The sequence below is a fragment of the Pogona vitticeps genome, chromosome 2 (assembly GCF_051106095.1).
Source record: "Pogona vitticeps strain Pit_001003342236 chromosome 2, PviZW2.1, whole genome shotgun sequence".
In the NCBI taxonomy this organism is placed as follows: Eukaryota; Metazoa; Chordata; class Lepidosauria; order Squamata; family Agamidae; genus Pogona; species Pogona vitticeps.
In genome coordinates, this window is record NC_135784.1 from 30,239,956 (window position 1) to 30,263,401 (window position 23,446).

At 42.1% G+C, this 23,446-nt stretch overlaps 1 protein-coding gene across 1 annotated transcript; it reads right to left on the bottom strand.

Annotated features, from left to right (window-relative positions):
- Positions 1-1,965: 1,965 nt before the first annotated feature.
- Positions 1,966-13,740, bottom strand: LOC110090162 (killer cell lectin-like receptor subfamily B member 1B allele A). Its single transcript, XM_072989138.2, has 6 exons — positions 13,420-13,740; positions 10,192-10,293; positions 7,049-7,198; positions 5,796-5,950; positions 3,316-3,428; positions 1,966-2,446 (listed from the first exon to the last, which is right to left on the bottom strand). The coding sequence occupies exons 1-6, from the start codon at positions 13,499-13,501 to the stop codon at positions 2,314-2,316; spliced, it is 735 nt and encodes a 244-aa protein (XP_072845239.2). The 5' UTR covers positions 13,502-13,740; the 3' UTR covers positions 1,966-2,313.
- Positions 13,741-23,446: the final 9,706 nt, after the last annotated feature.

The window sequence follows — 23,446 nt, forward strand, 5'->3', positions numbered from 1 at the left end:
TGAATATTGATGGATTTTGAACCACTTATAGAACAGTCTAGTCCAATCAATTTCAAAGTGATCACATGACATGACGTATGAGAAATTGCGCTCCAGTCCAACCGTGATCCATAACCAAGCTGGACATTTTTGATCCAGTCATAGATGAGGTTACTGCTTTAGGGGACAGATAGGAGTGATTTCCTGACAGACAGTATCTTTAAAGGAGATTGTTCTCTGTAAAGCAACCCATTCCTGTGAAATCAGAAGCAATGAGAGACAGAGAGAGAGAGAGAGAGAGAGAGAAAGAAAGAAAGAAAGAAAGAAAGAAAGAAAGAAAGAAAGAAAGAAAGAAAGAAAGAAAGAAAGAAAGAAAGAAAGACCAGGTATATGAAAGAGGAGAGTGAAAAGGAGGATTCTATGATCATGCGGGGAGTGAAGAAGAGACGGAGGGAAAAAGTAAGAAATTAGGAAAAAGAGGGGGAAAACAGGGAGATGAAAAAATGTTGGCTTAAAATGATCAGGTTTTAGCTGGTGTATAGCCATGTCAGCCATTAGCATGGCTTTCCTACTCACATCATCCATTTTTATAACAAGAAGGTGATCTGAATTTCCACCTTCTTATTTAAGAAAGCTCACCTCTAGTCCTTGGGGGGGGAGATTAAGAGAAAATAGGCAGTACTGTGGTTCCTAATTATTTTGTAAGAAATCATTGTGCTAATGTCTTCCTGCATGTTTAGCCAGTATGTGAAGTCATCACAGCCATGCCTTCATAACCTTAAATATCTAAAATTGTAGAATAACCCACCTATCTCTAGACCACGTAAATACACAATACTGTCAGAGCACAGGTGGTTCCACTGATTTTTTTTTATCCTCATATTTTAAAACATTACTCATTGTTTATGCCTGTGAAAACTGGCTCACTTCTGTCATTGTTATCTGACTGTGGTCCAAGATCTGGCTGAGCAATGGCAGGTATTTTCAAAACAGTTCTCACATAATGCAAACAATTGCTTCAAGAACCAGTTTTCTAATTTTACTTTCATTTTAATATACACTTCAAAGCATAAATATACAGATACTTTATTGCTTGACATATGATCAGGTTGTAGGCAAGAACACAATACAGTGGTGCCTCACATTACGATGTTAATTCGTTCCAGCGAAATCGCTGCAGAACAAAAACGCCGTAATGCAAAAATAAAAAGCCCATTGAAACGCATTGAAATCCCTTCAATGTGTTCCAATGAGCTGGAAACTCACTGTCCAGCGAAGATCCTCCATAGGGCGGCCATTTTGGTGCCTGTGCAGCGAGGAATCCATCCCAGAAAACAGCGGGGAGCCATTTTATTTACCCGGCAGCCATTTTGAAACCGCTATCAGCTGTTCTAAAATCGTTGTTTTGCGAAGAATCAGTTCCCGAAGCAGGGAACCGATCATGGCAAAGTGAAAAAACCCATTTGCACAATCGTTTTGTGATCGCAATTGCGATCGCAAAAAGATCGTCGTAATGCGGTTTTGTCATAATGCGGGGCAATCGTAAAGCGAGGCACCACTGTACAATGTGCAGATGCAGAAGCCTTCAAAATGAGGCCTTATGAAAGAACATGGTGATCTACTGGGTCACTGCTAGCAGAAGCCACCAAGCTACATACAGTGGACCCTCTACTTATGGAATTAATCCGTATTGGAACGGTGGCTGCAAGTCGAAAAGTCTGTAGGTCGAATCTCCATTGACCTACAATGCATTGAAAACCGATTAATCCCATAACTGGCAGTTTTTATTCTATATTTGTTCCATTTTGGTTTTTTTCTGGTCTGTAAGTCGATTCTCCGGCTGCAAGTCGAATCTAAATTTTGCGGCCAGAGAAGTCTGTAACTCGAAAAGTCTGTAAGTCGAGCCATCTGTAAGTCGAGGGTCCACTGTATTTCATAAGGAAAAAAATGGTAGGGGAAAAAAAATGCTTCTTGTTCCAGGCAAGCACTCTGTATTTGCTGATACATGCATTTTTCTTGCTATCATCTGGGAGGGAGGGTTTTCCTTCATCCATATTAAACACCAGACACTGGCTGAAATCCTGTAGTGCTGTTGTGCAAAAAGCGTAACATTTTGAGGCAAATAGCATGAAGTTTTTTAGAAAATCTCTTTAGACATTAACTGTTGCACACCAAGTCACACCATTTGGCATGCAACAGATGAGTCCTACCTAAGGAGATTTCTTAACTTGAGGCAGTTCACCCCTAGAAATTACAACTTTTACACAATAGTGTGATAGGATTTCAGCCACTGAATTCTGGAGAAAACATCCAGCACAGAACTTCAGTTCAGGCCTAATTACTACTTAGATCAAACGCTTCTTTCTCACAGACCCACGAAGTCACCGTGCTGCAAGATTCCGCAATCATTTTGCCGCCATTCAGCATCCCACAGCTGTTTGCTTCAACTGGGCCCAATGCCTCTGATCTGTAAAAGAAAAGAAAAGAAGTGTAGGGATGAATCCGGTGTTCTTGCATGTTGACTATACTGAATGTATAATACTGAAAAACGTCTGACCGGCTTTCCTTGTCTTTGGGATATCTGAAGGACTTATCCACATAATTAAACATACCAAACTCCATTTCACTTCAAATGTAGTGTTAATTTTCTTACCACCTCTCCTTAGGGTAAGATAGCCCCTCACACACTTTAATGGTGAGAGTCTCCGGCAGGAACTACATGTTTCAAATAGCCCATAGTAAGCTTTTTACTATGGGTTACCTGAAAACATGTGAAACCACTTGTTCCACATGTTCTGCTTTAACACGATTCCCTGCATTAAAGTAAGATGTGGAACAGCCACTGGTCTGCCAGCCAGCCAGTACTGAGAACTTTCCTGAAGCTACTGACAAGAGCCTGGGGTCAGGGCAGCCTTGCTTGCTCACCATGTGGCGGGAAAGGCGCCATTGGAGCTCCTCCCCAGGAAGGGACATCAGTGCTAAGGTGATTGGGAAGCCTCCCAGCCTTGGCCAGGCAGTGAAGCTGTTCTTGCCTGAGGGAGCAGCTCTTGTGACTCTGTTTTTGCCACAGGTCAGGCCCCAGGGCTGGCACTGTCAGTAGCTGGGAAGCCTCCCAGTGCTGGCTGGTCAGGAACCCCTAGTATGGCTTTAAAATGGCACCAATGCACTCTTAAAAAAAAGCAATAACAGGCCTGCACGTGTCGTTATGGCCATTGATATCCATGCTAGTTGTAGGAAGCTACAACTTCCTAGTATACCAATTGAGGACATAAGGGCTGTCAGTGGGTTTCTTACCCCTGATTGTAAGTATGCAGGGTTTCAGGAAGAGGTACTCACTGGTTTTCATCTAATGGGGAGCCATCTTCCCAGATCCATTTTCCCAAGGGGAATGTGGTCATCAGTCCAATCCACAGCAGCTGCGCCTCTTCAGAAATACTTTGTATAAAAGCCTGCAGGGAACAGGATGCTTTGTTGAATTTCAAGCAGCGATTTCTGCTTCCTGAACTTCTCCAGACTTCTATCTCAGAAAGGTGTGCCTGACAAAACCTGCCTTGCCATGAACTTTGGACTTGACATTCTTCACACTGGTACAAGTCCAAGGAAGGAGTGTTTCGATTCCCCAAAGCTCGGATACTATATGGAAATTTTTAGTGGTCTGGAAAGACATTGCCTATTCTTGCATTTTTTCTTCTTCTTCTTCTTTTTTGGTTTGGACTGCACGGCTGCCCTTCATCTCACAGGATCTTATACTTTTACCTCACATTCTTATCTCAAATGTGACAAATGTAAACAGTACTGCCAGACAGCATATAGATATAATGACAAAATGGCATTGTAAGCAGGCCTGTACAAGTGCAAATCCAGACTTCTTGATTGCATTCATTTTGTTGAAAACACTTTTACTCTCCCTTTTGATGTCACAATACTATTATCCATAAATGGCCATGCTTCTTCTTGTTCTTGTCCTACAAGAGGCCAGACATCATTATGGATATATTATTACAGGAAGCAAAGCCTAGTATCTGTTGGGTTTTGTGTGGTTGCACAGCAAAAAAGCAGAGCAGTTTATATATATATAATTATAAGTATGTTCTCCAAGAATTTCCCTTATTTAGGTCTGTAAGAAAGTCCTTCTCTGGCGGGGGGAGCGCTGGTGGTGAAGGCGGGAAAAAGACAAGGAGGCTCCTCATGATTTTCATTAACATTATTTTTATTACAAACAGTTCGCAACTCGCGTGAATCAAAAGGATCTTGCAACAGGTGATCCGGCAACAGATTATATCTCTTAGGACGAACACTAGGTGGAACATCTGGATCCCCTAATAGGGAGCCGGCCCAAACTTCTCGCGGTCCGTCATCTGCCTTATGGGCGCGCTCCTCACCGCGCACACTGTGCCGCAGCACGGGTGGCGGGCCCAATCGCCCTCCAAAGGCTTCTTCTGAAACTCCGGGCCAGGACGAATCACCCACCGCCCGCCTCCAGGGTAATTCAGGGGGAAAACCGATACCTTCCATTCTAGAGGCTCAATACCTCTGCCTCTAGCCCCTGTGGTTAATGGATCTGGGAGCAGTCCACCTCCTGTCATCAGGTTGGGGAATCCCGGTGTCACATCAGTCCCTTGGCTTAGTCCGAGAATGGGTTCCGTTTGCACCCCTCGGTGCCTAGGTCTGTCCGGGTTAAGATCAGTCCAAGTTCTAAAATCGCGCGCGCTTTCTTCCCCTTTTATCTCCTCCCACATAAGCAAATCTAACTCCTCCCCTCCTTCTTCCACAAGACAGACCTCCGCAGCTTTTTCAGTCACTATCTCTGTTTGATCTAACTCTATTAACACCCCTTCCACACATCCTCCTTCCTCTACGTCTTCTTTCCCACCAGAGGACGGCACACTGCCTTCAGCTCCTTCACAAGGTCAAAAACAAGAAGTCAGACAAGAGTAAAAAAGAAGAAACAATGCTTATTTACAAAATTATGTGTTCAAAAACCTGACATGAAGACATAGGATAACTAATGGTGAAAAGAAGAATCATTTTGCTTGTTAAAATGGTAGAACATAGTTTTTTCTCTCTCAAACTCATGACTGAGGAGAAAGCGCAACATAAAGTCTCCCTCACAAGATGGAGGACAAGCAACAAGAGCAGAAAACAAAATGCCTCAGAATGAAAAAGGTTAAACACCTAGTGGTAGGAAGGGAAGAGAGTTGTTGTTTGTTTGCTTAAGAAAAAGGGGGTCATGTGACCAACCCAGGATGCTGGGTTGCTGCATATTTCAACCATACCAATCTACACTTCAGAAAGGAGTTATCCTGAAGGATGATGGGGATGGAGGCATTTGATGGCTGACAGTTTTTCTGTCGCCCACTCTACTGGTCCAGGACAACCATATAGACTCTTCCAATAGACTCTTCTCTTTGCTGTCCATTAGACCAGGGGTCCCCAACCCCCAGTCCACAGCCCGGTGCCAGTCCGTGGGCTTCCTGGAACTGGGCTGGGGAGATGGATCTCCCCCCCCCCCCGCATGCATGGTGGGCATGTCATGCCCTTGGAGGGGCCCACCTGCAAGTGTGACCCGCCCCTACACAAGCATGACGCCCCTCCGCAAGCGTGACATGCCCCTCTGTGAGTATGACACGCCCGCTGCAAGTGCGACATGCCCACCCGCGAGTGTGACATGCCCACCTGTGAGCTCAGGGGTGCCTCTACCCGCCTGTGCATGTAGCCCCCCCCCCCACCGGTCCACAGTTCGAAAAAGGTTGGGGACTGCTGCATTAGAGCAACTGTCAGTACACAACACAAAATAATGAATCTGATAGACTTACTGCTTCCTCCTGCTTCTGTATCACCAGCATTTGAGAGCCTTTTGCTCTGCAGTCTTCCTGACCCATTTGCCAGGTTGCTTGTATTTTAGAGACCCAGTAACACTTGTTCTCAAGACGGAGCCAATTTTCAGGGCACAGTTTGCACCTGAAGCTCTCTAGGGAGAAAAGAATAGAAATGTGGATCCCTGTGTGCTTCAGTTGATGCTCACTGGCACCATTTTCCCTAGGCATCTGCAGATTTTAATGTTGCACATCTGTCACTTACACTTTTCAGCACTTTGTAAACGAACTTTGATGTAGCTCCAGGGTGTACTTAGCAGTTGTGTCAAAGTTTGTCATTGTGTATAAATATAGTGTTAACATAATTAAGGAGGGTTATAAAAAATTAGTAGCGGGCTGGATAGCTCAGTGATTTAAGTATCTGGCTGCAGAGACACAGGTTGGGAGTTTGAATATCTAAAGGAAGACTTGCTTCACCATGAGTGAAACAATAGTTTATTATTAGTTGAAACATTTAAGCAATGAAACAACTTATAACTTGATACTCAGGCGAAACTTCATATGACTTCACACTGAAAAATTAGCCCTTAGCAGGGGAAAATATAGGCTGTGAGGAACCTCTCATGGACTCAACCTACCAAAGAGTGTTATAAATTTATAGTGCTCTGGGGGCTTGTTTGAATGTCATACATTTGAACTTGACAGGTGCATGTAGGACCAAGCCAGATTATATCGTCAACCGTGGTGCATGAACAAAAACTTCAGTCAAGTGAGACCTCATAAAGTAGGGACAAAATTAGATTTTTTGCTTATAGGCAGCAGTGGAACAGAGCTTGGAAATGTTACTTTTTGAACTTCAGCTCCCAGAAAGTCATTTCACAAGTCATCATGAGACTTGTATTCCAATTTTTTTTAACCTTTTCAAGCTCTGCTATGAGAGGAGGAGATAAGAATACTTTCTTCCCATAATTTGTACCCAGTTTGATAATGGTCACGCTTAATGTGGATGCTGGTAATTGTAATTCAAAACACCTGCTGGATACCAATCTCTGGGAGGCTGCCATAAATCAATAAAACTCTGATAAGCAAATCTGTCATTACATTACTAGTAATCTCTGTTGATAAATATTTTCTGCAGAACTGTTAAATCCTAGCAATGTTTCTTGGCCTAATCTATTATCCATACACTATATAAACCAGTTCAAAAGGATTCCCCCCCCTTTTTTTTCATTGAGCGAAAATATCAACCTCACCTGTTAACTTGTTTTGTGGTATTTTACACATAAACTCTTGTAAGCGGGAGATTATGTTCTTGTGTCTGGAGTTGTTTTCTGTGTCATTGATGCGGCCTTGAGGGACAACAGGTTTCTCTAGAGGATCTGTATAGTACTTCCTCTGAAAAGCTTGAAATGAAGAAAACATTCATTTAAATTATTAGTAATTTTTTTAAAAAAATCAAAGTATCCCACCAATGTTTCTTATGTGGAAGTAAAGGCACACATCATTCATTACATTCCACAAATGCTATTTACATATTATCAACATGTCTTTTCTGCTGCTATTCTGTATGGCGTTGGTAGACTGATAACGGAGATGGCAAACATCGGTATTTTAGATTATTATTCCTGAAATCACCATCTTGGTGAGCAGATTGTGGTGTTGTAGCTGGGAGTTTGATTCCCCTCTGTGCCTTCTTATGAGAATAGCCAGTCTGTGTGGCCATGCATAGCTGCATAGTCTCAAATTTCTCCCAGAAGAGGGCACCCGGTTAGCTTGGCTAGATAGCTTAAATGTAACAAGCTGCAGTGGACTAAATAGGTTAATTTAAGATTGTGTAGTGGTCCAGTATGCATTTGATGTAATCCTTGAATCCACATGGGGTACATAACTCAAGCAACCTTATTTGGCCCACCTATCTTGAGGCAGAAAATAAAACAACAACAACAACCCCTGTCCTTGCTCCCTCCTGTCTCCTCCTCCTTTTGGGAAGAAGCTTTCAATTTTTAATTTTTTTTCTAAAAGGTACAACACATCAGCTCTGCTCTTATAGACTTTAAAAAAGCCCGATTCCTCGCTCTGCTCCTTCATTGCTCAACATTATCTGCAGTGTCGGCGCACGTCTGATTCGAGGGAATCTTCTCAGATCTTTCCCCAGCATTCATCTTCCTTTGACTCCTGCAGATATTTAGTTTCTTTTACACTACACAAAATGTATAAAGTCATATACAGTGAACCCCCAACTTACAGATGGCTCAACTTACAGACTTTTCAAGTTACAGACTTCTCTGGCTGCAAAATTTAGGTTCGACTTGCAGCTGGAGAATCGACCTACAGACCAGAAAAAAAAACAAAATGGAACAAAAATGGAACAAAAACGGCCGGTTATGGATTAATCGGTTTATAATTCATTGTAGGTCAATGGAGACTCGACCTACAGACTTTTCGACCTGCAGCCACCGTTCCAATACAGATTAATTCCGTAAGTAGAGGGTCCACTGTAATGCAATGATATGCAAAGATAAATACTGGAGTATTTTTAAAAGCTTCTTAGGGCAGTGCTGATGTACTGTATGTTTTAGAAAAAATGAAAACGCTGGGGCAGAGGAAGTTTTTATTTTCCCAATATAATTAAGTGCCTAAGTAATACTGGGAAATTTAAAGTGGATAGGAAATTTTAAGCCAGCCTTGATTTGGTTTGATCCCAGTGATCAAACTTGTTGGAAACAATCTAAAACTAAGCAATCTTACCTGCAAGCTGCACCTGAAAAAATGAATAGCCCCTGACAAGGAGCCAGAAAGCCATGCGTAGGGATACTCTCAGGATGAGCTGTTTCACACTGGCTCTTATGTTGTCTGATTGCCAGTGAAAGGAGTGAACCAGCCTGTCCCTACAACAGACCAAACAGCAGAAGAAATGCCTGTATAGTCACCTCTTTCTAAAGCACTCCAAGTACTTTCTACCTAGAAAACCCTGGAAAAATTGACTTCTACCCTGTAACCAAGAAGCCAACAGGAATTTTAGATGTTCCAGCATTATACCTTCTTAGCATCGCAGCCTACAACATTCAGTTTTCTGCTGACTTCAAAACAGAGGCTAAGGATCCCTATGACTTCTATGGAATCATATGGGAAAGACAGGCATGATTGGGTATCATCAGTTACTGATAACATTATAGCCGAAGCCTCCCGATCTCCTCTTGGATTCTATCATTTTTTGGATTGTATCCCAGTACAACTTTTCCCACTCTTTTCTTGACTATGAGGGCTACTCTGTTTCTTCTATGGGATTCTTGCCCACAATAGTAGATATGATAATCGTCTGAATTGAATTCAGACAATTATCATATCCATTCCTGTTCCATTTTAGTTCACTGATGCCCAAGATGCCAATGTTTATTCTTGCCATCTCCTGTTTGACCACATCCAGCTTACCAAGGTTCATAGATCTTACATTCCAGGTTCCTATGCAGTATTTTTCATTGCAGTGACTTTCCTTTCACTTCCAGGCACGTCCACAGCTGAGTGTCCTTTTGGCTTTGGCTCAAACACTTCATTAGCTTTGGAGCTACTTGTCCTTGTCCTCCGCTCTTCCTCAGTAGCATGTTGGATGCCTTTCGACCTGAGGGGCTCATCTTCCAGGGTCATATCTTTTAGCCTTTTGTTTCTGTCCATGGAGTTTTCTTGGCAAAGATACTGGAGTGGCTTGGCAGTTCCTGCTCCAGGTGGATCGCGTTTAGTCGGAACTCACTACTATGACCTGTCCATCTTGAGTGTCCCTGCACGGCATAGGCCATAGCTTCTCTGAATTACTCAAACCCCATTGCCACGACAAGGCAGCAATCCGTGAAGGGGTGATAAATAATAAATTGCAATATTTACATATTGATATGTAAGTATGTTGAAAAAAATAATCCATGTATAACCAAAACTGTGCTGTTCTAACTCATGCAGTTCAAGAGAGACGTGTATTTTATTTACACCATGTTGAATCTTCTGGGGTACAGTGATGTGCAGAATGCTTTTAATAAAATAAATATGTCATGTTTTTGTGTGTAGTTCAACAGCATAAGAGGGAACCCAGCCAAAGGCCATGGGGACAAGCCTCAGTTGCCACACTAGCTTTTAAAGCCCTTTCCATCAAGAAGAAAAGCAGAGCTTCTGCTTGTTAAAGAATAGAAGGGAAAAGACAGTTGAATCCCTTACTTGCAGCTATCCCAGAAATTTCTGTCTGTCTAATGTGGAAAACAGGACTCTGGCCTACACGGCCCCTTGTTCTACAGATTTCTCCATATCTTCTCCTACGATCATATCCATAATCCTCATAAACCTGGGTGTTTTCAAACAATTATCCACCTTGCACAAACAATGCAATGTATGGGCTAGAACAGCTACTCACCACAAATACGCAAAGCAACGGCAGCTCCAGCCAGAAGCAGGATCACGGCGCCTCCAGCCCCAGAAATGATCTGACAACACCGGCGATGTCGCAGTAGGGTTTCTACAAAAGTCAAGGTTTGGAGAAAGCTGTTCAACCTCTGACTGTTTATAAAATGCCACTGTAAGGTTATTTTTTAAAATGACTATCATGAGTCTTATACAAAATGAAACAACATTTTCATTTGGGAGTTTTAGCAACCTTCCTCTGCTGCTTTAAAGAGGTTTTGGCTGGGAGGGACCTTTCTGGGTTGGGTGACTGTCAATCAACCCAGCAGTAACCAGTTGGTCCATCTCGGATTTTGAAGAGCTTATGCCTTAAGAATCTTTTCCCTGTTCTTTTTCAGGCAATATGTAGTCTGTCATGTAGTCAATATGCAGCTATGAATCAGTTAAGCTTTGTTCATGTAACCAGTCTTTATTTTTCTACAATACATTGTTTTGTGATCTATTCAGAACTGGGAGTAAATGGCATATTGGTGAAGCAGCTAACCACCTGGTGAAAGTCTTTAGAGTGTTCTACAACCTCACCAGAGCCAGACAACATCCATTACAGTGGTACCTCACAAGACGATGACCCCGCTAAATGACAATTCCGCATAACGATGACTTTTTGCTATCGCTATAGCGATTCGCAAAACAGTCATTTCAATGGGGGATTTTCACTTGACAATGATTTGGTCTGCACTTTGTGAACCGTTTGTTCACAAGACGATGATTTTTACAGCTGATCGTCAGCTTCGCAAAATGGCCGCCCTGTGTTTTCCGGACCATGCTTTGCAGGACAGCCATTTTTTCAGCTGATCGGCGCTCACAAAATGGCTTCCCTATGGGCGATCTTCGCTGGACGTCGAGGTATTTTCCCCATTGGAACGCATTAAACGGGTTTCAATGCATTCCAATGGGGAAACAGATTTCGCTATATGACAATTTCGCTAAACAGCAATTTTAATGGGATGGATTATTGTCGTCATGCGGGGCACCACAGTACCTGTGAGTGGTTTGCAGCCCATTTCCCCACCAAGATTGAGGCCTTCCATAGGGACCTTCATTCTGTTAGTATGATAAGTCATGTTGAGATGTCATATTGATCATATTGGATCAACTTCAACCTATGTCCCCTGATGACGTGGACAAGGCACTTGCACATACTGTAAGGCCACCACCTCCCAATCAGACCCATGTCCCTCCTGGCTCTTAAAATCACAAAAAGAGGTGACAGTTGAGTGGGCAACTCAGATGCTGAATTCATCCCTACAGGAGGATTATATATCCTCTGTTCTGAAGAAAATGACCATCTGGCTCATTCTCAAAGAAGCTGATCTGCTGACTGACAATTTGAACAACTATCATCTGTTTGCTAACATAGCATTCATGGGAAAACTGATAGGTTGGTGGCCAATCAGCTGTAGGTGCTCAGCCCACATCATAAGGCCTGAGACAATTCTGGTGGTTCTGCTAGACAACCTGTTATGGAAGGCTGACCAGGGGAATGTGACCATTATTGCTCCTAAATCTCTCAGCAGCCTTCGATACCATCAACCATGGTATCTTCCTGGACTGGTTGGCAGGGTTGGAGATTGGAGACCTAGCATCATGCTGGCTTTGTTCCTTCCTCAAAAGCTTGTGCCAGAGACTCTAGCTTGGGGAAATCGTTTCACCCTCATGGCCACTGGTATGCTGATGACATGCAACTCCATCTTTCCTTTTCCTCTTCTGCAGGGGAAGCTGCACAGATCCAAGAGGGTTGCCTGGTCGTGGCTGACTATTGGTCTGTTTTGGAGAGATTTGAAGCTAATTCCACTCTTTAGGTTCCTGCACTAGCTGCTACATAGGTATAGATATTTTGCCAAATATTTCACACTCTGCTAAGAGTCTCAAGGCCAAGGAGAGACTCTTCCACCCACCGGGCAGACCACAAATTACTCCAGCCCACAATTATTCCACAATGTGCCACAAAGACAGATCTTGGACTGTCCCTCATATGATTCAGCTGTACTTGACAATACTCCGTTGTCTGTGCTGAAGAATTTCTTTTCAGGGCCGGAACCGATTTCAGCCCTTTATCTGGGGCTTCAAATTCACAAGCAACTGAGTTGGCTGGGCCTTCTGTGGGCAATGGAGAGAAGCTATTAAGATCAGCAATGATCTGCTGTTTCGCTTCTCAGCAACAGCCATGCCGCCCACCTAATGTCTGAAGTGGGCCTTAACTGCCTTCCTCTCACAGTGCTTGGGGTGCTTGATAGCTAGTTACAACAGCGAATTTCTTAACCATTTTTAGAGACAGTGTTTACCCCTAGCTAGTGCTAAGTAACAGCACTTAATGAATGTCTTTTTCTGTGAGCCTCCATGAACCCCCAGGGAGGAAGAAGGCCATAAAAGTAGGCAGGCCATTGAATTAGGCAGGGATCATATTTGTACGTTTCTTCTCTCTTATTCTCTTTCTCTCTCATGCACACACTCTTTCTTTCTGTGTCTGTTTTGCTGTTTGTTTATGTTTTAACACTTCCAAATCACTAATCACTAACATTTAGTTAGTCACATTTATATTCTTGTATTCAAGCCAGTGTACTGTAATGGAAAAGCATCAGACTAGGGTTCAAATCCCCAACTGGCCATGGAAAATCACTGGTGTGTGTGAGGCAATGATAAACCCTTCTTTGAACATCACACATACCTCAAAGACCTTATTAGAATTACCATAAGTTAGAAGCAAGTTGACAGCATATAAGAACACCAACAGATATGCCTCCATACCTCCAAGAAGCTCAGGATAGTGTATCTGGTTCTCTCTCCCCACCATCCTGCCATGCTCATTTGACCTTCACAATGGCCCTGCTGACAAATGGGGGTTGTTCCAAAGTTACCCCAGGAGTGTCATTACTGAAACTTTTTCTTTTATTTAGGATACAAATGGCAACCATATTAGCAAGCTAGGCAGGCAGGCAAGTAGACAGACAGATGAAGACTTCATAGATCCAGTTTAAAAAGTAAAAAATAGATGATCTTCTGCTTTCCAGATGATTTGGACTGTAAGTCCTATACATTCTGAGCAAAAATATCTCATTCACATGAACAAATTGTAGTCCAAAATGCCTAGAATTCTCCAGCTGGCAGAATCATGCTTTATGAGGCTCCATAAAACATGTGCAGTAGCAGATTCAAAATAAATAAGCAAGCTCTTATTTACCTGGTTCCTGATGTTGAGGGTTCTGTTTGTGCTTTTTCCTTGGTTGAATGCTAAGCGCCATGTAGCCTTCCTCGTCCTCCATTTTTCCAAGATATTCTTGGTGTCTCTTCAGAAGGGAGAAGATATTTGGTAAAGGGCAAAGCGTTACTCTGCGTGTCAAGCTCAGCTTTGCAAGAGAAGCTGCACTGACCGCTCCTTGGTAAGAAGGAAGCCAACTGCACAGGAAACAGGGCCTCCGACCTGACCACCTGTCAACACCTCTGCTCTGCTCTTGATGTCTGAAAGCTGTCAATACTGTTCATTTCCAAAAATGGTGATAATGAAAGGTCACAGGGTATGTGCTTAAATGGGCACATTCTTCTTCATTTCTTCCTTATATCAATGAACAAAAATCTCACTTCATTATTTCTCAATTTAAAAAATTAGCCGAATGAACACAATAGCATCTTAACTTTTAAAATACATATACAGTATGTAATTTCATGATCCATTGGTAGGAAGAAAGGATCTTAATCAGTTCCTTGCCAAAGCCAAGATTAAATTATTTCTGGGAGAAATTATGTTACAAGCCAAAGGACAAGGTTTCCAACCAAGGGCTCAATCAGATGAGTACATAAAGAATGCACTGGATCGCATCAGGTTTTTTTCCCCAGTGTGCATTATAAAAAGGGACCATTTAAGCAACTGGTCTATTTCCATGCAGCATTTAATGTGCTATCTGAGGGGGTACATCTCCCTACATGATCCTTCCTGGGTTTTAAGGTCTTTGGTGAAGACATTAAAGAAAGGCTTTCTCTCACACATGCTTGGTGTGGACACGAGAAAGGACAATTTTGGAGGTTGTTCCTGGACTGTGGAACTCTTTTCCACTGGAAACCTTTGTGTTCTCCTTATACCAATAAGCAAAGACTTCCTGAGCCAACTTTTAATTAGTAAATTGTTGCTCAGGAAGGAATTTTATGACATATGTCTTTTTTTAAAAAAAATCTTTTAACATGTGGCTTGAAATTCTTTTTAAAGATTTTATTCAGTGCCTTTTAATCATAACGAGGTTTAATGGGTTTAATAGTGTTTTTATCTTCATTGTACATTGCTCTTTTAATTACTGTAAATATATTTGTGTTTTTAAATTCTGGTAAGCTGGCTTGGGTCCCCTTACTGGGATAAAAGCTGGGTAGAAATTAATTTCAACAAGAAATCAGCAGTTATATGTTACTTTTCTCCTTGCCCAGATTTTGAATAAGCATAACTTTTTGAAGCAAGGCAAGGGACAAGAAGGTATTTTCAGGAAGGAATCAGTAGAGTGAATTACCTCCTAAATGAGTAGATTCATAGCCAGCCTTTTAGCAAAGATGTTAATAGGCGGAGGACTCCTAAAACACACATAAGAGTGAGCTTAACATAACATTATGTCAATAAATTCCTCTGCTCTTTTTAAAATTTGCAATCTATCTGAATGGAACATATGAAATAGGAAACTCCACAGTTGAGGAACTGCCAAGAAACAGCTTCTGTCTTTGGTGACTGCCAGCCAGATACCTCTTAAGAGCCAGAGCATAAAGCCTTCTGGGCTACCCTTAAATGCCAGGCACATTTCCATAGGTGAAGGTGGTCCAACAAATCTTAGAGCTGCAGGGTTGGAAAGGACCCTATGGATTATTGACTCCAGTCCCTGTCAAAGAGTCACAGTGAGGAATCAAATTCCCAACCTAGAAGCCTAAACCATTGAGCTATCCAGCAGTTCATCGTCTGGGTCCAATACATTTAAAGGTTTTCAAAATAAAATTTTCAGACTGAACCCAGAAATAAATAGGCAGTCAACGCCATTAGTGGAGAATCCATGTTGAAGGGATGAGAATATTCTGGTGATATTGAAGGAGAGTGGGATTTGTAGTCTGAGGAAAATGGAGTCAGTTAGGTTCTGTGTGAAGACTCAACACACCATCCTAATTGGGATAAGATGAACAACACCTGCATCTTGATGAGAATTATGGGTGGAGAGTGGTGTTATGCCTCTTTGAAGTTAATTGGTTTACAGCTATGAAGAAGGAGGTCCAAGTAATGTAAAAAAAATGGTGGAGAAGAGGTGCTAGAGAGCTTCTCTTAACTTTGACAGTTTGGCGAGTTTTCGAATGAATTGAGGAATGTAAGAACGAGGGGTGGGAATAGCCCACCATAGCTTAGATCTATAGTATTTCTTATTTTAATAAGAAATAACAGCTTTATTTAACTATTGTAATATTTGGACATGTCTTTGTGCTACTGCTTTTGCAAACAAAACTGCTTCTATGAATCTTTATTTTCTTAATAAAAAATAATTATGAAATCTCAACTGAGGATTGGTCTCTTGGATCAGCAGGGTTAGACTAAATCCAGAGGAGTGAAAAAGGTCAATAACTAGCTACCTTAGAGAAGTCCTACTTGACTGAGCTGTTGTGAGTTCTGAGGAATCACAAAGGCCATGTTTAAGTACTTTCAAAGTAATGAGTAAAGTGAAGTGTTCTTTAATGGTCAGGCTTGTCCATGGTACAAATGCTCTGCTCTGCTGAGACTTGAGGATTTACCTCAGTATAAAGAGAGATTTGTAACCAAAGTGACTCCCTGTCCAAACTCCATACTCTCCTTAGGGAGACTTGGACGTCACAAATATATGGCCCCAGAAATATCCTGGTAGCTCTGTCCCACATCATGTGGATTGTTTATCATCCACTTTAATAGGCTGACTCACGTCAGCCTGGTGGCAAGAATTTAATGGCACTAGGCAGGTGTAGCACAGGTTTCCAATGTGGTGTAGTGGACAGAATGAGGGACTAGGACTCTGTAGAGCAGGGTTCAAATCCCTGTCAGCCATGGAAACTCACTGGGGTGTGTGTGTGTAGAATCACTCTTTAAATATCTCACTTATGTTAAAAGTTCTAGGGCCTCTTTAAGTCATACCCAATTTGACAGCACAAAACACACAGAACTTGCAGATGACCTCTTGTTGAGATTTTGATCTCAAAATGTATTAAATATAAATGTTGTATAGTTGTAAAATGGCTGAATTTACCTGAGTCATGTACTGATTGTATTTGGGTGTGGCTACCAAGGTTTAAGGACTTGATGTTGTACATGAGGTAACCTTATGTAAGTAAAAAATGAAGTAGTGTATTTTCAGATTGGTCCCAAGAATGTATATAAGTCATGTGTAAATAGAACATTTTATCTGTTGTAAGTCAGATCACTTATTTCTATGCTATGTATTGTATCATGTCATGCTGCCAGATGAATGTCTGTTCTCTCTGTATATATGTTAATAGATTAAGTTGGTATTTTACTCTCTCAGTGTTATAGTGTCTTTCAACCTGATATCTCCTAATTCTGCTTATGTCCTGAGAATACATATTTAACCAAAATTCTCAACAAAATGGCTGGAGAAACAAGCAGCTTTTTAAAATCAACATTTCCCTTTATATTTCGAATCATAAAGCTCAAATTGACTTGGTTGCAAGCCACTTGTTGTTTAGTCATTAAGTCATGTCCGACTCTTCATGACCCCATGGACCAGAGCACGACAGGCCCTCCTGTCTTCCACTGCCTCCTGGAGTTGGGTCAAATTCATGCTGGTAGATTCAATGACACTGTCCAACCATCTCGTCCTCTGCCATCCCCTTCTCCTCTTGTCTTCACACTTTCCCAACATCAGGGTCATTTCCAGGTTGGCCATCTCTTCTCATGAGATGGCCAAAGTATTCTCTTCTCATGAGATGGCCAAAGTATTGGAGCCTCAGCTTCAGGATCTGTCCTTCCAGTGAGCGCTCAGGGTTGATTTCTTTCAGAATGAATATGCTTGATCTCCTTGCAGTCCAGGGGACTCTCAACATTTCCTCCAGCACCACAATTCAAGAGCATCAATTCTTCAGTGGTCAGTCCTCTATATGGTCCAGCTCTCACGCCCACACAACACTACAGGAAAAATCATAGCTTTGACTATGCGGACCTTTGTCGGCAAAGTGATGTCTCTGCTTTTCAATATGCTGTTGAAGTTTATCATCACTTTCCTCCCAAGAAGCAACCATCTTTTAATTTTGTGGCTGCTATCCCCATCTGCAGTGATCACGGAGCCCAGGAAAGTAAAATCTGTCACTGCCTCTATATCTTCCCCTTCGATTTGCCAGGAGGTGATGGGACCAGTGGCCATGGATCTTAGGTTTTTTTATGTTGAGTTTCAGACCATTTTTGGCCCTCTCCTCTTTCACCCTCATTAAGAGGTTCTTTAATTACTCCTCACTTTCTGCCACCAGAGTGGTATCATCTGCATATCTGAGGTTGTTGATATTTCTTCTGGCAATCTTAATTAAAGTTTGGGATTCCTCCAGTCCAGCCTTTCACATGATGTATTCTGCATATAAGTTAAATAGGCAGGGGGACAATATGCAGCCTTATCGTAATCCTTTCCCAATTTTGAACCAATCAGTTGTTCCATATCCAGTTCTAACTGTTGCTTCCTGTCCCACGTATAGATTTCTCAGCAGATAGAGAAGGTGGCCAGGCACTCCCATTTCTTTAAGGACTTGCCATAGTTTGCTGTGGTCCACACAGTCAAAGGCTTTTGCATAGTCAATGAAGCAGAAGTAGATGTTTTTCTGGAACTCTCTGGCTTTCTCCATAATCCAGCGCATGTTAGCAATTTGGTCTCTAGTTCCTCTGCCCCTTCGAAATCCAGCTTGTACTTCTGGGAGTTCTTGGTCCACATACTGCTGAAGCCTACTTTGTAGGATTTTGAGCATAACCTTGCTAGCGTGTGAAATGAGTGCAATTGTATGCGAGCCCCTTAGAAGACCACAATTCCCTTTGAGAGCCTGCCTGGGTTTTAAAATCCTCAAGGGAAGCCTTTCTCTCCATCCCACCACTCTTACAGGTGCTTTCTACACAAAGATACTGTATCTTATTGCTACTTGCCATACAAAGTTGCAAAAAAGAAAGAAAAATGTGGAAATCCTCATAATAAATACTGTATGTAGTTTAGCAGCATATAGAGTGTGGAATTAACTGAACATTTAATTCACAGAAGTGAATTGATAAATGGGGTTGTGGGTTTTTTTAAAAAAAAGGTCAGCCCAATTCATAAAAATGTGGTATCAGTTTATCAGGTTGGCTCCCTCTTTTGAATCCTTTCAGCAACAGTTAGTGATTGCCTTTGAGGCAGGCTTTTAGTACCCACAATTGGGTCCTTCCTAGTTGCTAGACTTCCATTCTTTTTAAGCATGTCCCTAAAATTTTAAAAAGTTAAGATTTTCTTAATTATTCCTATATGTTTAATTGTTTTTTTAAAACTGTATTATACTAATTCACAACGTCGCCATATTGTGTGGTTTGAATTTTTGTGAGTAGCCATGGGTCCCCTATGCAGAGGAAGGTGGTAAATAAATATTATTTTAAAAAAACAAACAAGGCCACCATAAATTGAAGGTGACTTGACAGCTGCTCAAAAGGGAAAGCACTGAACGTCTTCTGGAGAGGCGGGGGTGGAGGGTGGCATCAAAGAGAACCTAATAGGGCCACCCAGGAGATCTCCAGATTAAAGGAGGGTCAAGCCAAGCATCTAACTTGGGAGAAAGGTAAGGTGTACATTAAATAAATAAATAAAAAAGGAACAACGTCCAGAGTCTGCAGTGAGACTAGAGAAGTGGAGTTCTTCACAGTAGCAAATCCTGGAGTCCAGCATCTGAAGAAGAGATTTTTGACCTGTGAAAAGTCACATTTAAAAAGGCTTTCGATTTATGAACAGGTGTGAAAGGATTCAATATTATGAAGAGGTGTGAAAGGATTCCACCTCACATCTTTTGCATTCCTTCATTTTATTCTTTTTTATTCCCTTCTTGTAGTTGGGATGGGGAAAGGGGAATAAGCACTTCCCCTACATGCCTTTTGATAAATGAAAAGATGTGAAACGATTCAAGGTCCATCTCACATCTTTTGCATTCCTTCATTTTATTGGTTTTATTCTTTTTGGATTCTCTTGTACTTGGAATCCCCCCCCCCCTTTTTTAATATTTTTTTTGCCAAACAAGCACTCCCTCTGTCGGTTTGCAGAAAAGCCAGTTTCTTTCCTGACCTTGCTTTGGAACAGTAGTATGGATGGTGGGGAAGAAAGTTATAAGACCCTTGTGGAAAATCCAGAAATAGCTCTCAGTGATACTTTTATTAGAGCACTAATATCTCAAAAACAGGCTACCGCTGAGTGATGCAGGAATCTTCTCGACAAGCTGGGCATTGCAGAGCTTCGGGGAGCGGCAGCAGGAGAAAGAGCTTCCTCCCCAGAGGAATTCCCCTAGAGTAAACTTTCCAAATGCTGAGGCCAGGCCCTCTAATGTCCATTAAGTTCCACAACAACACCGTCTGCTAGCTTTCGAATCATTCCCCATTGCAACACCGCTCAGCTTGGCCCCCATCCCAGAAAGGGACTGATTTCTTGGAAGTGACGGGGGCTCACTTGGGCTGGATCCTGTGCCTTCTCCCCACCACTGCTCTCACAGGACAAGGCTTTCATTTTGCCGTCACAGGAGCGGCACTACCAGATGTCATTTCTTGTTTTATTATCACCTGATCCTGCCAGGAGTTTAGCATGCAGGACACACTGAGATTTCCAAACACTTTCCAAAGGAAACCCCACATAGAGCACATTACAGTAATCCAAACAGGGTTGTATATGTATGTATTTGTTGCATATTTAGAACAGTTTTCAACTATTATAACCATCAGATTTAATGTGATATCTATTTTTTAATGTTGTAGACATTTCTTGTTTTTTTAGTTTTTTCCTTGTTTAACAGTGTAAGTCATATTGGGTTCTCTTGAGGAGAAATTCAGGATATAACTGTTTTAAAGAAATACATAAATGAATAATGCATGTGCACAATGAGCACATCAGACATTCTCAGGTTTATGCCATTCAGTCTACATGCATTATACTTTAAGGTACCAGAGCCCTTGCTGGAATAAATCCACCTTATTGTCTCACTTTGGTTTGAATATGCCAGAGGTCTTTTTATACAATCGGGGTGTTTCTGGATGGGATTGTTTTGCTTGCCATTGCTTTTTCCCATGCACAAAATCACATGGATTGATAGATTGGTTGAGAAAGTGCACACTCTTTAGAGTGTTGTGGAAGAATTTTGGCCCATTTTAGTTCATTGAGGTTTGCAGGCACTTGTTTCTGTACAGCTCTCTTAAGGTCGCACCACAGCCTTTCAATAAGGTTGAGGGTTGGAGTTTGACTGGACCGTTGCAACATCTTGATTTTTTCCCCAGCCATTTTGTTGTAGATTCGCTGGTGCGCTTGGAATCATTGTTCTGCTTCAGGGCCCAATTTTGGACAAGGTTTAGCTGTCGGACAGATGGCCTCACATTTGACTCTAGAATACTTTGGTATAAAGAGGAGTTCATGGTTGACTCAATGACTGCAAGGGGCCCGGGTCCTGTGGCTGCAAAACAAAAGAAAACAAACAACAAAACCCCAAATAATTGCTCCTCCACCACTGTTCTGGACCATTGTACGAGGGGTTTGTGCTGATATGCTGTTTTGAGTTTTTGCCAAACATGGTGCTGTGTATTTTGATCAAACATTAATGCAATTCAGTTTTCTTTATGATGCTCAACAGATCGGACAAAGGCCAAACATCTCAGCTTGGTCTTGTCTGTCCAAAGGACATTGTTCCAGAATTCTTGTGATTTGTCCAGATGCAACTTGGCAAAGCTAAGCTATGATTTTTAGAGAGAAGAGGCTTTCTCCTGGCAACCCTTCCAAACAAACCATACTTGTTCAGTCTTTTTCTAATTATCATGAACTTTCACATTTAACATGCTAACTGAGGCCTGTAGAGTCTAAGATATAACCCATTGTGGGTTTATTTTGTAATTTCTTTGAGCATTGCATAGTCTGATCTTGGGGTGAATTTGCTTTGATGCCCAGTCTTGGGACAACTGGCAACTGTCTTGAATGTTTTGCACTTGTGAATAATTTTTCTCACTATAGAATTCTGGTCTTTTTTGAAATGGTTTTATAACCCTTGCCAGATTGATGGACAGCAATAACTGCTTATCTACAATCATTGCTGATGTCTTTCCTCCTTGTCATTCTGTTAACACACATCTGAATGCTCCAGACCAGCAAACTGCTAAAACTTTGGCTTTTATAGAAGTGGTCACACTTGCTAATGATCAGTTACTCAAGGGCATTGGGTAAGCAGCAATTTACTACTACTTAGCCTCTTAATACCTAGGGAAGCAGTAAGGGTGTACCTAATTTTTCACACATGACATCTTCATTTTGACATTTTTTTGTAAAATAAATCATGACATGGTGAAATATGTCATGTGTTGTTTATCTGAGGTTGTATTTACCTAATTTTCAGACCTGCTACATTACTGAAACAGTGACATCTACGTTGGCTTGGGCATGTCATGAGAATGGCTGATGGTAGGATTCCAAAAGATCTCCTGTATGGAGAATTAGTGCAGGGAAAGCGCCCCAGAGGGAGACCACAGCTGTGATACAATGACATCTGCAAGTGGGATCTGAAGGCCTTAGGAATGGATCTCAACAGATGGGAAACCTTGACATTCTGAGCGTTCAGCCTGGAGGCAGGCGTTGCATCATGGCCTCTCCCAATTTGAAGAGACACTTGTCCAGCAGGCCGAGGCAAAGCGGCAGTCCCGAAACCAGCAAAATCAGGGAGCTGGACAGGGGACAGATTGCATTTGTATTCAGTGTGTAAGGAATTGTCACTCTTGAATTGGTTTTCTCAGCCACACTAGATGCTATTCCAAGTCCTCCATACAGAGCATGACTATAACGTATGTTCTATCCAACACATTCCAGCCAGTTTGCAAACATAAAAACAGAGAAGAATGAGTGTGTCACATCTCCTTCCATCAAATGCTGCCAGTCCACTACCAGAACACGAAAACAGTAGGATGCCTAGGATGGTAGAGGTTAAACATGAATAAAAAGAGTCTAAGATATAATCCATGAGCTGAGCAGGGTTGTTAATGGCAGGGGCTTTTGGAAGCCATTAATTCGTAGGGTTGCTGCATTGTATGGTTTTAACTGCTGTACAATACGAAATAAATAAATAAATAAATAAATACATAAATAAATAAATAAATAAACAAATAAATAAATAAATAAATAAATAAATCCAATTCTTTAAAAAAACCTTCCAGTTTATCAATGTGGGATATTGTATTTCTATACCCGTGAGTCAAAAAGCCAAGAAATGGCCCAGAATTGCTGCAAAATATCATGCCCATGTGGCCAGCAGGAAAAAGGATGTCAAGCTTTACATAGCAAAGAGAAGCCAGAATGTTGATAAACACCAATGGCAGCAATAAAGATGATCTATAGTAGGGCCCCCCAACCCCCAGTCCATGGCCCAGTACCAGACCGTGGAAGTGGAGACAGCTCTCCTGCCCCCCTGCATGCACTCCCCCCACGCATGCCCACCCACCCGCATGGCCTGCCCACCTGCACACATAGGTGCCTCGCTGATCCGCGATGCATGGAAGTGTGCCCCACCCACCTTCGAGCATGGGAGAGACACATGCCCCCCCCCAAACTGGTCTGCAATTTGGAAAAGGTTTGGGGCCACTGGCATGTAGGATACCCCCTTCTGCTGACTACCCTTCACACTTGTTGAAAAACAGCCCTGACAATTGCTTTGTTTTTGGGTTAGAAACGGGGAATGGATGAAAAACAGGAGTCAGCTTCTGGGATTTTCACTTGTATGGTTTCACTTTGTGAATGGTAATATATGGCACTGTTACCCTGGTGCCATAAGAAATGGCATCCCAGTTGAAAGGAAATGCCAGGTGCTCAAAAGCGAAAGGGCTGAAGGCTTTCTGGAGGGGGGGCAGCGAGTGGCGTCTTAAGAAAACTTTATGGGGCCACTAAGTGGCTCTCCACATGAAAAGAGAGGAACAACTTCCAGACCTTGCAGGGGGAACGGTGGAAGGGGAGTTGTCCCCTTCACGGTGACAGTTGTCT

Bases quoted from the DNA above. Each gene is read 5' to 3' on its own strand.
- LOC110090162 (XM_072989138.2), bottom strand. From the start codon at position 13,501: ATGGAGGACGAGGAAGGCTACATGGCGCTTAGCATTCAACCAAGGAAA. The intron at 5,951-7,048 runs GTGAGGTTGATA...TTTTCTCCCTAG, and splicing joins ACCACAAAACAAGTTAACAG to AGAGCTTCAGGTGCAAACTG. The intron at 3,429-5,795 runs GTAAGTCTATCA...TGTTCCCTGCAG, and splicing joins TACAGAAGCAGGAGGAAGCA to GCTTTTATACAAAGTATTTC.